This window comes from Xiphophorus maculatus, chromosome 3 (assembly GCF_002775205.1).
Source record: "Xiphophorus maculatus strain JP 163 A chromosome 3, X_maculatus-5.0-male, whole genome shotgun sequence".
Classification (NCBI taxonomy): Eukaryota; Metazoa; Chordata; class Actinopteri; order Cyprinodontiformes; family Poeciliidae; genus Xiphophorus; species Xiphophorus maculatus.
In genome coordinates this window covers 29,694,972-29,709,280 of record NC_036445.1, presented here as the reverse complement: position 1 = coordinate 29,709,280, position 14,309 = coordinate 29,694,972, and the positions used below count along the sequence as shown (strand labels likewise).

At 39.5% G+C, this 14,309-nt stretch overlaps 1 protein-coding gene across 1 annotated transcript; it reads left to right on the top strand.

Annotated features, from left to right (window-relative positions):
- Nucleotides 1–318: 318 nt before the first annotated feature.
- On the top strand, nt 319–12,810 carry ptpn2 (protein tyrosine phosphatase, non-receptor type 2). The gene is made up of 9 exons (XM_014470396.2): nt 319–901; nt 2,612–2,702; nt 2,822–2,922; nt 3,021–3,119; nt 5,207–5,344; nt 6,631–6,840; nt 8,410–8,574; nt 9,624–9,808; nt 11,706–12,810. The coding sequence occupies exons 1-9, from the start codon at nt 845–847 to the stop codon at nt 11,890–11,892; spliced, it is 1,233 nt and encodes a 410-aa protein (XP_014325882.1). The 5' UTR covers nt 319–844; the 3' UTR covers nt 11,893–12,810.
- The last annotated feature ends 1,499 nt before the right edge of the window (nt 12,811–14,309 follow it).

The following is a 14,309-nucleotide window of genomic DNA, read 5'->3' as shown; positions in this document are numbered from 1 at the left end:
GACTGATTTGTGAAATTGGTGCCTTAAAAATATTTCCACTGATGTTAATATTGATTCCGTTCTAGTCAGGCAATTCTACAAACTATGAAAAATCGGGGCATAAATCTAAAAATAACTTTGAGAACCTTTCTGCTTTCATAATAATGGAGTCATAATTTTAATGCAAACTATGAGCACTAAATACAAAATAACATGTAGTACTCCCACAAGGGAAAGGTTAAAGAAAGCTCATTTTTGGTTGAGCTTTATATAAAATATAATTTTATGTTCTGTATGCAGCTACTATAAGGGAGTTTTATGAGTCCTTAATTTTCATGTTTCACGAGTCAACTTGGCCAAATAAACGTTCCAAAATAAATATTTTAGAATATTTACAGAAATTAATATGCAGTTGAATTAAGTCACAACCGACAAGAAAACGGAGCATTTCAGTATTTCCATTCATAATTAATCTAAAATTAATGACAAGCAAGACAAATAAACGGTGCTTTAAGTTGGATAACAACGTGTAGGGACGAGACAGCAGTATAGGGGTATCATTAGATGTCAATGCCGAAACACTGAAAGGAAACGTCTTCAAGGCGGGCACGAAATGACGCAAGTCGACACATAACGACCAGAGCTACAAAAGTACGAAACGGGCAAAAATGACCAGCTCCCGTTACGCAACCTGGCAACCCGCGAGAGTCGGAGTGAAGGAGAGGCAGATTGACTCCCCGCAGGGATTCATCAGGTTACACACAGTGCTCTTCAGATGGCTAAAGGAGAGGAGTAAGTTGGATAACGGCGGCGAAAACACCCCGAAGTCCTCCGGCTGGCTCCTCACTTCACCAACCGCGACACAATGGAGCAAGAATTCGAGGATATCGATTCGTCCGGGAAATGGCAGAACCTTTACAATGTAAGTCGGGACACCGAGGGCCTCTCGTGTTTCTATGACGATCGGTTGCTAACCAACTTAGCCAGTTCACTTCTCAGACTCATCTCCTTGTGTTTCACCACTTTCCCCGCTTGTTCCGCGGCGTGTGTTTTTGGGTTAACTAACGAGCTTCGTCCCGCGGCGCGGCGCAGACACGTCGGGCGCCGCAGGAAGCCCGACAGCGAACACTTAATGGTGAGAAAGTAGCGAGCTGCGCTAGCAGGGGGAGGGGGGAGGGGGGGCGCTGACTTCCGTAGCGGGGAAGCGTGCATCGGGGGAGCTCTCCGCTTGGGTGACGCTTGCGGACGTCAGCCGCAGTTTCTGAGAACTCACCAAAGACTTCCAGAGAAAGACGCATGTGTTTTTATCACCACCACTGTTAGCCAATCTGGCATATTCAAGTAAAGTTTTTAATACTTTAGTTCCTGTTTAACGTAGAAACTGACTGCGCGGTTTATTTATTTATTTATTTATTTATTTTACTGAGGCAGTGGGAAATGTTTGCTGTTTGACTTCAGCTGTTTAAAGGAGACGCAAATAAATCAATAAACAATTTTCTCTACAGAATCAGAAAATGTATAAACGAAAAAAAAAATCTTGTTTCTTTTTTTTTATTAAACGAGTTCTATATATATATATATATATATATATATATATATATATATATATATATATATATAAAGTAACTCAAAATTACTTTATTAATTCCAAAGGGAATACAAATACAATAGTACAATAAATTATGTTAGCCCTTTTAAAAATCATAATACTGTATCAAATTAATCCAAATCTGGGTTGTTGATTCAATCATCTGTGGCATGTAATCAGTTCAATTAAATAAAAGAAGAAAAAGTGATCCTGAAAGGAAATGTAAATTTGTGATAATATCATCCAGGTGTCCTCAAAGAGTCACTGTGGACAGTAATTCCAAAAGCAGTCAGTATTGCAGAGGACTTGAGGAGTCCTCTGACTGGAGATTTTTGCATGAATGTCACAACATGCTAACAGCTCAATTTCCAGGTGGCAGAGACGATATTCCACAGTCAAATGTCCTGGATGGCGCCATCAGTTGTTGGCAGGCTCTGCTCTTTTCAGGGATTTGGGCCGTAGTTCAAGTATTATTTAGGCTCTTGAATTGCCAATCGGCCGCTCCCATTTATATAAACAATACTTTGTTGCCACAGTAACACAACAGTCCAAAAGTGAAAGAGTAAGTTAAAAAAAATCCCTCAAACTGCACAGCGTCTGAAAGGAGACCAAAAAACGCATCGCTTGAACCCAAACAGGTGTGAAACTGTCAGAAACTAAACATATAATTCCCTTTAGCCGTGTGGGGTACTATCATCACACAATCAAAAAAATTTGCATTATTTTAAATAGCTGTATATATGTGTGTACAAAATTCAAGATTGCAACTGTTTTTCAGTAGAAGCACAAAATAATGCAAATCAAATTTCCACTACTGGTATCAGACAGTACATTGTTTGTTTTCTTCAATTTTAAGGCAAACCTTCATATTTGCTACCGTTAGTTTCTGCTTCTCAATTAAGTATTGTTGCCAACGTGACTTAAACAGGACCGAGAACTCTGAAAGCTGAGGATGTAAATGTATGGAGTTTTGTGTGTAGGAACCCAGCTAGTAGAAAATCTTTTCACTAGCTAACCTTTAACCTTTCTTCTCGTTTGCGCCAGGACATCCGCAACCAAGCCATCGAATATCCGTACAAAGTAGCTAAGCTTCCAGTGAACAGGAATTTGAATCGCTACAGAGACGTCAGCCCATGTGAGTCTTTGCGCAACGAGAGATTTGTTTGTTTTGTTTGTTTCCCCAATATGGTGGCTGAGAATTTGCATTGTTGTAATTGCTTCGCCGTCTGTCGTTTTTTTTTCTCCCCTCGTCAGATGATCACAGTCGGGTAAAGCTTGAAAACGCGGACAATGACTACATTAACGCGAGTTTAGTCGCTGTGAAAGAAGCCGAGAGAGCTTACATTCTAACTCAGGTATGGAAGCTATTGAGAGAATGCTACTGTATTGCACACTGTTCTACTCGGTATGTCACACTTTCGTGAACTTTTTTTTTTTTTTTTTACTTTGACAGGGCCCTTTGAGGAATACGTGTGGCCATTTCTGGTTGATGGTCTGGGAGCAATGTTCTAAAGCTGTTATAATGCTCAACAGAGTGATAGAGAAAGGATCTGTGAGTATGACAACAAGTTTTCATATACAAGGACTGTGTTTGGAAATGTCTATCTTTATTACTTAATATATACCAGATTTACAGCCTTAAGTTATTTACACCTCTGGCTGCTTGAGATTTAATATATAGAGATGAGGATTTATTTAATTTTAAAACAACGGTGTCGAAGAAGGATCGAGTTTGAAACAATAAAGTTATCGTTTTAACTGCATTTTATTTAAAAATGGACAGATATTATTTATTTTCTTTCCACAAATTTTCTATCATGTTTGGGACGTTTCGACAAGTCAGGCCACTTCTATGCGTCATTACCTCCAGTCAGAATGACGATGTTGGTCAAATGAAATGATAACTTTATATTTAATCTGCTACAGATATGAGTAATTTTGGGCTTAGCCACACATGTAGCATTCTCTGGTGTTTAACTGAGGAAAGGAAAAACTTTATAAGCTGTACATGTGGGAGAGAGAAGCATTTCTGTGTTTTCTACACTGCTCAAAAAAATAAAGGGAACACTTAAACAGGTGTTTAACACTTAAAGTGTTCCCTTTATTTTTTTGAGCAGTATATATGGAACTGTGCTTCTGCTTTTGGTTCTGAGGTTTTATGTTTCAGGACATAAAATGTGGAAAAATATCTGACCTATTGTTAAAATTTTAAATATTAAAAAGTATTAACCCAAAAGAACAACAACAACGCGTGAAATACAACAGTTCAATTGCATGTTATTGTTTATTCTACAGTAACCAAACTGCATGAAAAATTCAGGATGTTGATTTGCCTTCAGCAACAAGAATACGATATTATCATCATCTCTATGGTCTTATTACTCTTCCACTGTGCAGGAATGCTGGTTTATTATTCTTCCTTTGGTGTTTTAGTTTATTATGTCTTTCAGGTATTTTTTTTTAAAGCATAGCTCTCTTAGAGTTCACTAGAGCCTCTGGATCAGGTTGAGGTTTGGACATTGTCTAGGTCTCGTCCACTTCCCGACCCTTTTGTCAGTTGTACCTTTCTGATCACGACCAACATTCAGCCACACCTCAGCTGGGAGACAGACGGCCTCTCGTTTACCCTAGAGAAACAGAGGAGGTCATGGTTGGAGCTGCTGCATGCCCGTGGTCCTGCAGCTGTAAAACAAGCCCAAACCTTTGTGTGTTGTTCAAATTCAGTTCTCCAGACCTTTCCCCTCCCAACCCACTCAGACAAGCCATACTGGTTCTTAGCAGCTGCTCTGTCATGAACTTTAACATAGTGAAGTCTGAAGAGTGTTTTTTCTTTGAGCAATGGATGACTGACCTTCACAGGGAGGAACTTGCTAAAGCGTCCATTCCTGGAAAAATGGGCAACCATTTTTCTTTTTTTTTTGTATTGTAAAGTGACTAACTTACAAAAATATTGGAAATAGCTTTTTTAAAATAATGGATACAGCCACAGCTGCTTCCCTAAGGTCATGGCTATGGGTTAGCTCCAGGGTAACACCCACATAAAAGCTGAAGAACAGAAAGCTAGAGATGCGTGCACATCCTGTGCATCAGGTAATCGCTGCATTTGATCTGCAGCTACTTACAATCTGAGTCTCTATCTACGAAGCTAGGTTGCGCTTGGTCTCTTCACATAGTGCTTCTGCATTACAGCTTAGTCCTTCTGAAACAATGCAATATGTCATATATTTTAAGACTTTAAGCTCTTATGTTTTGTGTTCTTTTTTTTGTTTGTTTATTTTACCAGGACTGCACAGAGCTTGTACTTGCAGTGTTTGTGCAGCTAAGTACTTTCTGACGTGTGTCCGGGCACATTATAAACACAAACAGCTGTTAACTACAGAAAATGCGGACATGAAATAATTGTTGTCTGCCATCATGTGGCGCCCCTTCTAGTGGGGCACCCACTTTTTGCGCCACTGCTGTTAGATACGGTGGAATTCTTGGAGTTTGGAGAATGACTAACTCACCTAAAAGGCGCTAACTCGGTCTGTGAGTCTGTCTTGATTGCTGCTTAAGGTCACACGTACTCATCTGTCTATGAAACCGCTGCAAGCTGCTTCCTGTCCGAGCCTGAGTGATGACCTCTCTGTTTCCCCACAGGAAAAGTGTGCTCAGTACTGGCCCACTTCAGAGGAGCTGCAGATGTCCTTCAATGACACGGGTTTTGTTGTTCGACTGTTGTCAGAAGAGGACCAATCCCACTATACAATCAGGGTGCTAGAACTAGAGAACACAAAGGTGAGCATGAGATGAAACGTTGGAAGCAATAATCTGAAATTCGTGCTCCGCTCTGGTGTTTCAGTGAGCCTTTTCTCAATGGCAGCCAATTTTTATTTAGTTTTTCTCTCTCTCTTTGTGTGGAGCCGAGCGGATCTAGCCAACCATAGAACAGAATAGAATGAAATAGAATAGAATAGAAACAGCCTGAAATTCAGGTGCAACATCAGCATCAGAATGAGTCACTAAAATAGTTCCAAGTTGTTAAAAAATATACGAATACAAGATTAACAACAATAATTAGAAAATAGAAATATCATACTCCTGATCCAACGGACGTACAACTCAGTAGGATGACTTTTTATTTTTTTGCATTTTTTATATTTACATAATTAACATTAACAAAGACAGAATAGAAATGTTATTTTAATGAGTAAATGATTGTGCAAGTTCCAGTAGGGAGCTGGAGCAGCCAGATTACTTCAGAAACCACAAAATATATTTTCCTACTTGCTGATGAGAAATATTTTTGTGAAATTCCGTGTTTTGTTGTGGATTCCACTTAGTTTGTCAAATTCTGTGCATTTTCCACGTCACATGAATCCTAGTCGGGCCCTACAAAAACAAGGTCAAAGTTCAAAAGAGGAAGATCTTGCCACCATGCAGCATGCTTAAGTGGTTTAGATGCAACCTGCGGCTCCGGGGGCCACAAGTGGTTCTTTGTGTTTTCCTCATTGGCTCTTAATAACTTTGACAAAAATGATAAAGAACAATCTGATGTTTTTAAATGTAGTTATTTTGCAGGTTTCAGGAGGTTTTCAGGTTTTTTTTTTCATGTTGGGATTGCATTGAATTCCCACAACAGAATGACCCTTAAAGTCATATTAAACCAGTAATATTACTTTCTTGTTGGTAACTATGAATACCAACAAGAAACGGTTAGAAACGGTCCACTTTCTTTGCTTCGTTTTCCACAGAAGAGAATGTACCCACGCTCTGTGAGCAAAAATGTTCTGTTTTTCTTCTGTAAAATTTTCTATAGTTGATATTTTCATTCAGCTCGACGGAGGGTAGAAATGACTGTTTGGAATGGATTGTAACGGTTGAAGACCCCTGGGCTAATGTGTTGCTAACATTGTATTGTCCCTAAATTCCTCCGTTTTATTTTCACACAAGGTGATTGTAAATCAGTCTATAAACAAGGACTCAGTCTTTGTTTTTGTCTTTATTTCTTGTTAAAACCAGAAATGCCGGAACTTGTATGTGCTGCACATGGTTCACGACTGATGTCATACTTTTCTTGCCAGACGGGGGAATCCAGAGAGATCTACCACTTTCACTACACCACGTGGCCTGATTTCGGGGTGCCAGAATCTCCCGCCTCTTTCCTCAATTTCCTCTTCAAGGTCCGCGAGTCTGGCTCCCTGGGGCCCGAACATGGGCCCTCAGTGGTGCACTGCAGTGCTGGGATTGGACGCTCGGGGACGTTTGCCTTGGTGGACACTTGCCTGGTCTTGGTGAGAGAGTGTTATTGTTATGGGAAGTAGTTGCTTAACGCTGATTATACTGGGAGCAAAGGGTTAAACCATTTAGTTTGGCATCTGAGTCCGATGAGTCAGTCATCCTAACATAATATTTGAGAGGGCTGGAAGCTAGAGAGAGATGTTGTGGCATGTTGGTTCTGAACTTTATTCATGGTATATTTAGTTTGCTTATTCAGGCAGAAAACAATGATGTCAGTGATTACCTGGAAACTCCTTCCCACATTCAGGAATTCTTCTGTTTTCAGATTCATTCAGCACCATGAGCTTTGTGCCTTTTTTTTATCTATGTGGAATTGTTTTTAGTTCTTTTTTTCAATAACTTAGTATCTTTAGCAACAGTTCAAGAAAGTTTTCTTCTGTTCTCTATTAAAACTTGTAAGAAACTGACAGCAGAATGAATCTTCCCTCTTATTTTTTTACAAGTGATGTATAAATCAGAGCCCATTTACCTACCTGCTTCAAAGTTATTAGCTGGAATATATTTGGAACTTTATCAAAGTCCCCTAAAAATATTTAAAATTTAGAGACGTATCAAGAAATTGGTCGGTGAGCATGGGCGACCAAATTTTAACTGGTGAGAGATGGTGAGAGACGAGTTGGAAACTCAGTAATCGGATCTTTTCTCAGTCCCTGAACATGCCATGCAAAGCACTGCCTGGTCACTGTAAAGACGACACTCTGCTGTGTGGATGCTGCTACTGAGAAAAGATTCACAGGTGACTATTTGGGTGAGGTGAGGTGTTTACAATACATAAATTTCCAGTAACATTTGGAAGAATAAAGAATTTTTTTTTTTTATCCCTTTAAGCATTTAATCTGGTTAGGATGGAAATACCATGATTTGGGAAATGTAGGCAGTGTTTTGGAAAATTCAAAATTACAGTAAGGGTTTACAATCTGTTACAAATACATCCAAAATTAGCCATGCTAACCTAGCTAATGGTGCTAATCACAAATACAAGCTGCTTAAAGAACAACACAACAGTGCAGCCTAAAATATCTACTCCATAAGTATTTTATCTTGCGTTACAATAGAAAAAGCCTGTTTTACAGTGACTGCTCTCTCTCACACACAGTGTGACGTCTCCTTTGCTCCCATAATGTTTACCTAATGGCCACTAATGACAGGAGCTGTTAAATTTTAAATTGGTAGATTGAAGCTTTACCAAAACCATTTCAGTGACTCCCAAACGTTCTAGCTTATGACAAAATAAAAATGCAAGCGACTCTGGACCACGACTCTTGGATGAGCATATCTATTTTCCAGATCTACGCTTGTTCTGAAACACAAGTAAAACAATGAAAGGCACATTGACTAGCAAATGGAAGCACACATGAAAGACAAGCTGCTGTAATAAATAAAAAATAATTACACAACTGACTCACAGGTACACACTGAGCCACCAAGGTGGTGACCTCATGAAACCCAGTGGTAACATGCTGATAAGCAGTCTGATGCGCCTCAGTGTGGAGTGAAAACATTGGCTTAACTGAATAACACCTTCCAAATGTATTCCATAAACAGATAAATCTGTTTTGTAGATGGACAGGAGTAAGAGCTCGTCATCTGTGGACATACAGAAGGTGCTGCTGGATATGAGGGAATATCGCATGGGCCTGATCCAGACCTCTGACCAACTGCGCTTCTCCTACATGTCCATCATCCAGGGAGCCAAGCTCATTCTGACCTACAGCTCTGCAGAACAGGTTTGATCAGGGGCTGTTGCTAATTTGGAGCTATTAGCTAGTTGGGTTGTGAGCTCCAGTTTCACACAGAAACACATGAGAAATGTACTTGTTTTATAGACACAAAAAATGTCCAGTGAGCATTATATGATTTGCTATAAATTCCCTAGTATTACTGTTTTTTTTGGGGGGGGGGGTCAATTTTGTTTAATTAATGCTGTTTAAGTTAAACAACTTAAACAGCATTAGCAGGCACCTTGTCGGGCAGCTAAGGGGGTCTTTACTTTTTGTTTTGCATTGATAAAAGTCTGTGTCTATGATAAAGGAGGGTTACAGCGATTTGTTAACGACTGCTAATTATTGCTTTGATATGTAAGTGTTGCGCTGTATTTGGCTTCTAGCTGATGTTACTTTGTAATTTGTTTGTTTTTAATTTCTGCTCTAATATGAGCAAGGGTTACCTTGGTAATAGCTTTTGTTTGATGTTAACAGGCTAGCCTTCCAACTGTTGTTTTTCAGTTGAAGCTAAGTTTAGGTTAGCATTAGCTTATAAATCCCCTTTGAATTTATATTGTTTATTTGAATCCTAAGCCGAATCGAGCAGAAAAGAGAGAAACACACAGTCCATGTTAATGCGCAGCCTTAGAACAGATTATTGGACAAACTGAACAGAAAGTGGACTGTGCTTCAGTGTTGAAGTCAAGGCAGTTGTACTCACTCTCTAATCAGTCTTTGTGGATGAGGTGATCCAGCAAATCCTCCCAAGGTAACATGCAGTCCTACCTCTCCGCAATATGATATAACAATAGAACATGTAAAAGAATCTATGTCCCCATCATCCATGGCATTTTTGTGATCAATAATCTTCTTGTTATTGCTTCAGAAAATACGATGTTGTTTTCAAAAAATGCTCCAAACAAAAGACAAAACCAATAACTGAACATGAACGTAGACTTGAACCATCATAAAATTCGAATGGGTTTCAAGTTGAGAAAGTCTTGCCTGGCTTCCTGCCCGTTTCCATCATGCTTCTATTTGCCCATGCGTGTGTTTCTTGACCTCTGCTGCAGAACTCACAGATTGGCCTGTTGAGAGAAGTCCTGGAGACGGATCTACGACCTCCAACGCCTCCGCCCAGGCCTAACCTCAATGCCAGCAGGCCCAACGGCCCCTGCTTGCAGCCACAGCCCAGCACAGGGGACCACCTCTCATCGAGCGACTCAGACTGCCACTGTATGGCAGATAACTCTGTGCAGTAAGTGATAATTCAGCACATTTGGAATGAGTGTCCTCACACAGAAAAACATCACTAGAATTGCACCGATCAAGCATTTGTGGACAGTTTTTGATAGAAAATATAGTGTTAAGTTTTAAAAGCTTTTGGCTAAATCTTTCTAACTGTTAAACAAAAAAATAAATCAACTAAAATGACATACTTTGTTTATTTCTTTCTAGAGAATTATTAATGAGTTATTTTCATCAAGAAGAGGAGCTTTGTGTCAGTGTGTGAGAGAGACAGCGCTGCAAACAGTTTTTCAAACTGAAACAAAAACAAAGTGATTTGAAATTTAAACTATTTTCAGCATCATATATTAGTGATCAGTATTATAACTCAGTCAGGATTAACTAACCAAAGACATCTTCAGTCTCTTGGTGTGTTCCCTGGAGAATGTGGACCGTAACCTGCAGGTTTCAGGGCTGTCAACCTTCTTAAATCCAACACGTTCCATGACAGACAGGGCTGGGAAAGTCTAAGATGATAAATCAGACCAGCTTTGCTCTAATATTTTGAGCCCCACTGAAGTCAGTGCCTTGTCACTTTGCTCTGTTGCCACTTCAATGAAAGGTTCTGAAGCCAGCAACTAATTGGTGAGCGGTGGCAGACGGAGCCGGAACCGGCTCAGCTCCAGCTCTTTGAAGGAACAGCTCAGGCCGCCTTCTCAGGCCTGGAAATGTATGGAATTTTATTTAGTCATTTTTTCAAGTCTGGACAGGACTGGAGTAAAACATAAGACATTATTCTTTCTAACAATTAAAAATCATCATTAGACACTCGCAGGAGCTTTTTACTGCTCCTGTTGTCATTTCAATGGTTTTGATTTTTAGATTTTAAACAGAACAGTCAGTTTTCTTTGGTTTTTTTATGTTTACAAACCTTAGTCGTTAGGTATGGTGCGTTCACCAACCAGATCCTCAAGTTTCTGACCAGCAGGTCATCGGTTAAGGCCACTGCAAGGAGGGATGCACCAATATAAAAATTTGGGCAGATAGTAATACTGCTGCGATGGCTGATGCCTCACACTTAACTGTATATTCCCTACGCTTTTGACACTGTAAAAATGGTCACATCCTACATTTCAGTTTTGCTTTAAACAACCACACAATCCTGTTCTGCATGACTCGCTGTCACATGACTGAAGAGAAACCACATGACCAACTTCCTCCCCTCCCCTTCCTAAAACAAACAACAAATAGATGTAAATAAATAGTAGTCATTAATATCAACCCAGTTTCACTCATCAGGCCAATACTGATGTGGGGCTGTCAAAATAGCGTTTGATTTATGATCAATTATCCCAGTAATTATTGTGATAAATGATAACATTGTTGTTTTGAGACCATTTTCAAGTAATTTATTAATATTTGACATAATAATGCAAATTCACCTTCTCAAAGATCAATAAAGTTTAATTTTGCAACAAACCCTTTTACACTGGAACTGGAAGATACTTTAAATATTCAAATTAAGTAAATCAAAAACAATAAATGAAACTGAAATACAAAGCTCACACAACCAAAACCATAATTAAAATGAGTTATGATCTCTATAAACAAAATTTCCCTTCCAAAAATATGAATCATCATAAAAGAAATAATCAAACTCATTTTATTTGATCATGCTGTTAATTGATTTGTTGCTTATTGTTCAAAAATAACTCATCTGCTGTTTCTGATTTGGATGCTGGTGTATGGTGGACTCCCAACTCAAACTGAAAAATTAACCAAATTCCACCATGGTGAAATTTCCAATTGAGCACGCCGACCTTTATTCTTGTTCTCCACTTTTTTTTCTTCTTTTTTTCAAACAGCATTTGTCGTTTATGAACTGCTCGCATGTTGTCCTCACTGCTCAACTCTCTCCTGTGTGCTAGGCTGAGGAAGAGGCACCGTGAGGAGAGGATCGCTGGCACGGCACAGAAGGTCCAGCAGATGAAACAAAAACTGACTGAATCAGAGAAGAAGCAGGAGAAGTGGCAGTACTGGAGGCCCGTCCTGCTCAGCCTGGGTTCTGGGGCTGCCCTGGCTGTCACCGTTTTGTGTTGGATGTACTTCCAGTAAAGTAACTCTGGCTCCCCCTCAAGAAACTGACTCCTATTTTGCACCGGTACCTTGGATTAGGTACTTCTTTAAGTAGCCGTAGATGGTAACATGTGCATAACTGAGGGTATTTATTAAGGTCAAAATGCAAGAGCACTAGATCAACCGAGTGTGTGTATATTTTTTCCTCATAAGATCTTAACAGAAATAGTGACATCTCAGGATCTTTGTGCCAGCACAGTGATTTGTTTTATTTTTCTTTCCTCTCGTTGTCACTGTTCAAGAATGTACTGTGTCATAGAAACATGACTTTGAATGGAACTTACTAAAGGTGCAGTACATAGAAACAAAAGAAAATCAGACAAGTTTATTTTTGCATTCTTTATTTGTAATGATCAAATGTGTGTTTATCATCTTTGGATACATTTTTGCATTTCAAAGTCATTGTTACTGACTGTTGATCCAACCCTTAAAATGTAGAGAAAGTCCCCAGACTGAAGACGTTAACTTTGGGATTTCTTTTTTTTGATATCTATGATAAACTGCATGTTCCAGGTTTTCTACAGCGCCATCTGTTCTTCCACTGTTAATAAGCAGGCCATATCTTTCTTCTCTCTTTTTTTTTTTTCTCCCACACTAATAAGATTAATTTAGATTCTTATGTAAATCATACAAACTGCCAGGTTCCTTGCCATTTATTGCATGTATTTACCCACTGGTTGGGTCCAAGTTTTCCTGCTGTTGTTTTTGTTGTTGAGAAAACCAAAGCGAAGCTGTTTGTGTTCAGGAGGTTAACAGCCAGGCCAGCTCCTGGATGACTAAAGCCTTGTACTCCCAGGATGTGGAATGTATTTTTTTTTCTTCTTCTTAACCCTTTGACATAACTCACACCTGTGTTACTAAATGAAACTACTCATGGTACCCATGAGGTATTTTGTTGTTTGACTCCTTCATTTGAATCAATAGCATCACCAGGTTGCTTTCCAGTTAACAGGGACCAGTCTGTAGCTACAGCAGTGCATGTAGGAGCTGAATTAAATCTGAGGTTGGCAGAAATTGTTGATTAAATCTGCAAACGTTCCTAAAGTAATAGATGTGCCAAGGTATGCTAACAGTTCGGCTACCTTTTTATTAACAGAATCTGCTGTGCAATACATTAAATCAATTTTCCGCCAAATGTCTTGAGCATCAAAATAAGATGGCTGCTGCTGCTGCTGCTGCTGCTGCTTAATGCAAACAGGTTTTAGTTTTCACAGAAGTCCAAAGATACGCTCTGGCTCTCAGAAGTGTACACACCCCTGATACAATACCAGGCTTTTGTGAAGTAAAAATATTCCCCTGGAATATGATTCTGTTCACAATTCAAAAAATACTTCATGGAAATTAAATGTTGTTGTGGCTCACATTAATTAGACAGCTTCACTGGTGAGTCTCAAGTCCAGTCCGTAGAAATCAGGAGTCTGACTTGTACTGGAAGTCTGAAGTGTGCAGAAAAGTAATGGTGAGAGGACAGAGCCCTGCGGTGCTGTGGTGCAGCAGACTGCCTGGTTAAACACACAGTCCTTCAGTCTGTTTGTCAGGTAGTCATTGAGCCACGTGATTGTTCAGGCCTCCACCTGATAAATCATTTCCAAAATATTTTCACACATAAATGAGAAAATATATAGTAGTTGTCTTGCGATCGAAAGGTTGTATATTCGATGCCAGCTGCTGCATGTTGATGTGCCTCTGGGCAAGGCACTTAACCCCAAATTGCATACCGACCAGTGTATAAGTGTATATCAGTGAGTGCGAATGGGTGAATGTGACTAGTGTAAAGTGCTTTGAGGGGTCAAAATGACTGGAAAAGTCAATTTATCATTACATCCTTGAGTAACTTTCTGATTTAGTTTTGCCAATCAGTTGTGTCTGTAAGAGCCTATCAGCAATCCTACATACTGACTTGACAATAATTGCCCACTCCAAATCTAATTCTCAGGACAGCTCTTGAATTTTCTTCTGCAGAAGCTCTTCTCAAATTGGTTTGATCTATGCTTGGACTGGCATTGATACAGAGAAATAAAATCTCTTTTCGTCTGAAGATTTTGGGCCAAGGTTCACTAGTACTTCACACTGAGTGGTTTCCACAAACGTGAAAACCACTCGGTGTGAAGAACGGTAGCCAAGCTTCTTGGAGCAGACATGAGGGGACCACTGCTTGTACATATTGATCACAACCAGACCTGAAGGTCTTCAGTACTGCTGCCAGCCTCCCTGAGCAATTTTCACCTTCTCAATAATCCTGGGAGAAACATCCATATTTCCTCTTGTCCCTTTTCTCCCACATTTTGCTTTTTGTCCCATATTTTCCTCTAAATAGTGTGTTCACTGTGCCATGGTATGAATATATTTAATTCTATCTATTTTATTTTTTTTGTATTCTTGTCCTGGCTAATACC

Coding starts and splice junctions, on each gene's coding strand:
- ptpn2 (XM_014470396.2), top strand. CDS start 845: ATGGAGCAAGAATTCGAGGATATCGATTCGTCCGGGAAATGGCAGAAC. Junction 2,703..2,821: donor CTACAGAGACGTCAGCCCAT/GTGAGTCTTTGC, acceptor TCCCCTCGTCAG/ATGATCACAGTCGGGTAAAG. Junction 3,120..5,206: donor GAGTGATAGAGAAAGGATCT/GTGAGTATGACA, acceptor GTTTCCCCACAG/GAAAAGTGTGCTCAGTACTG.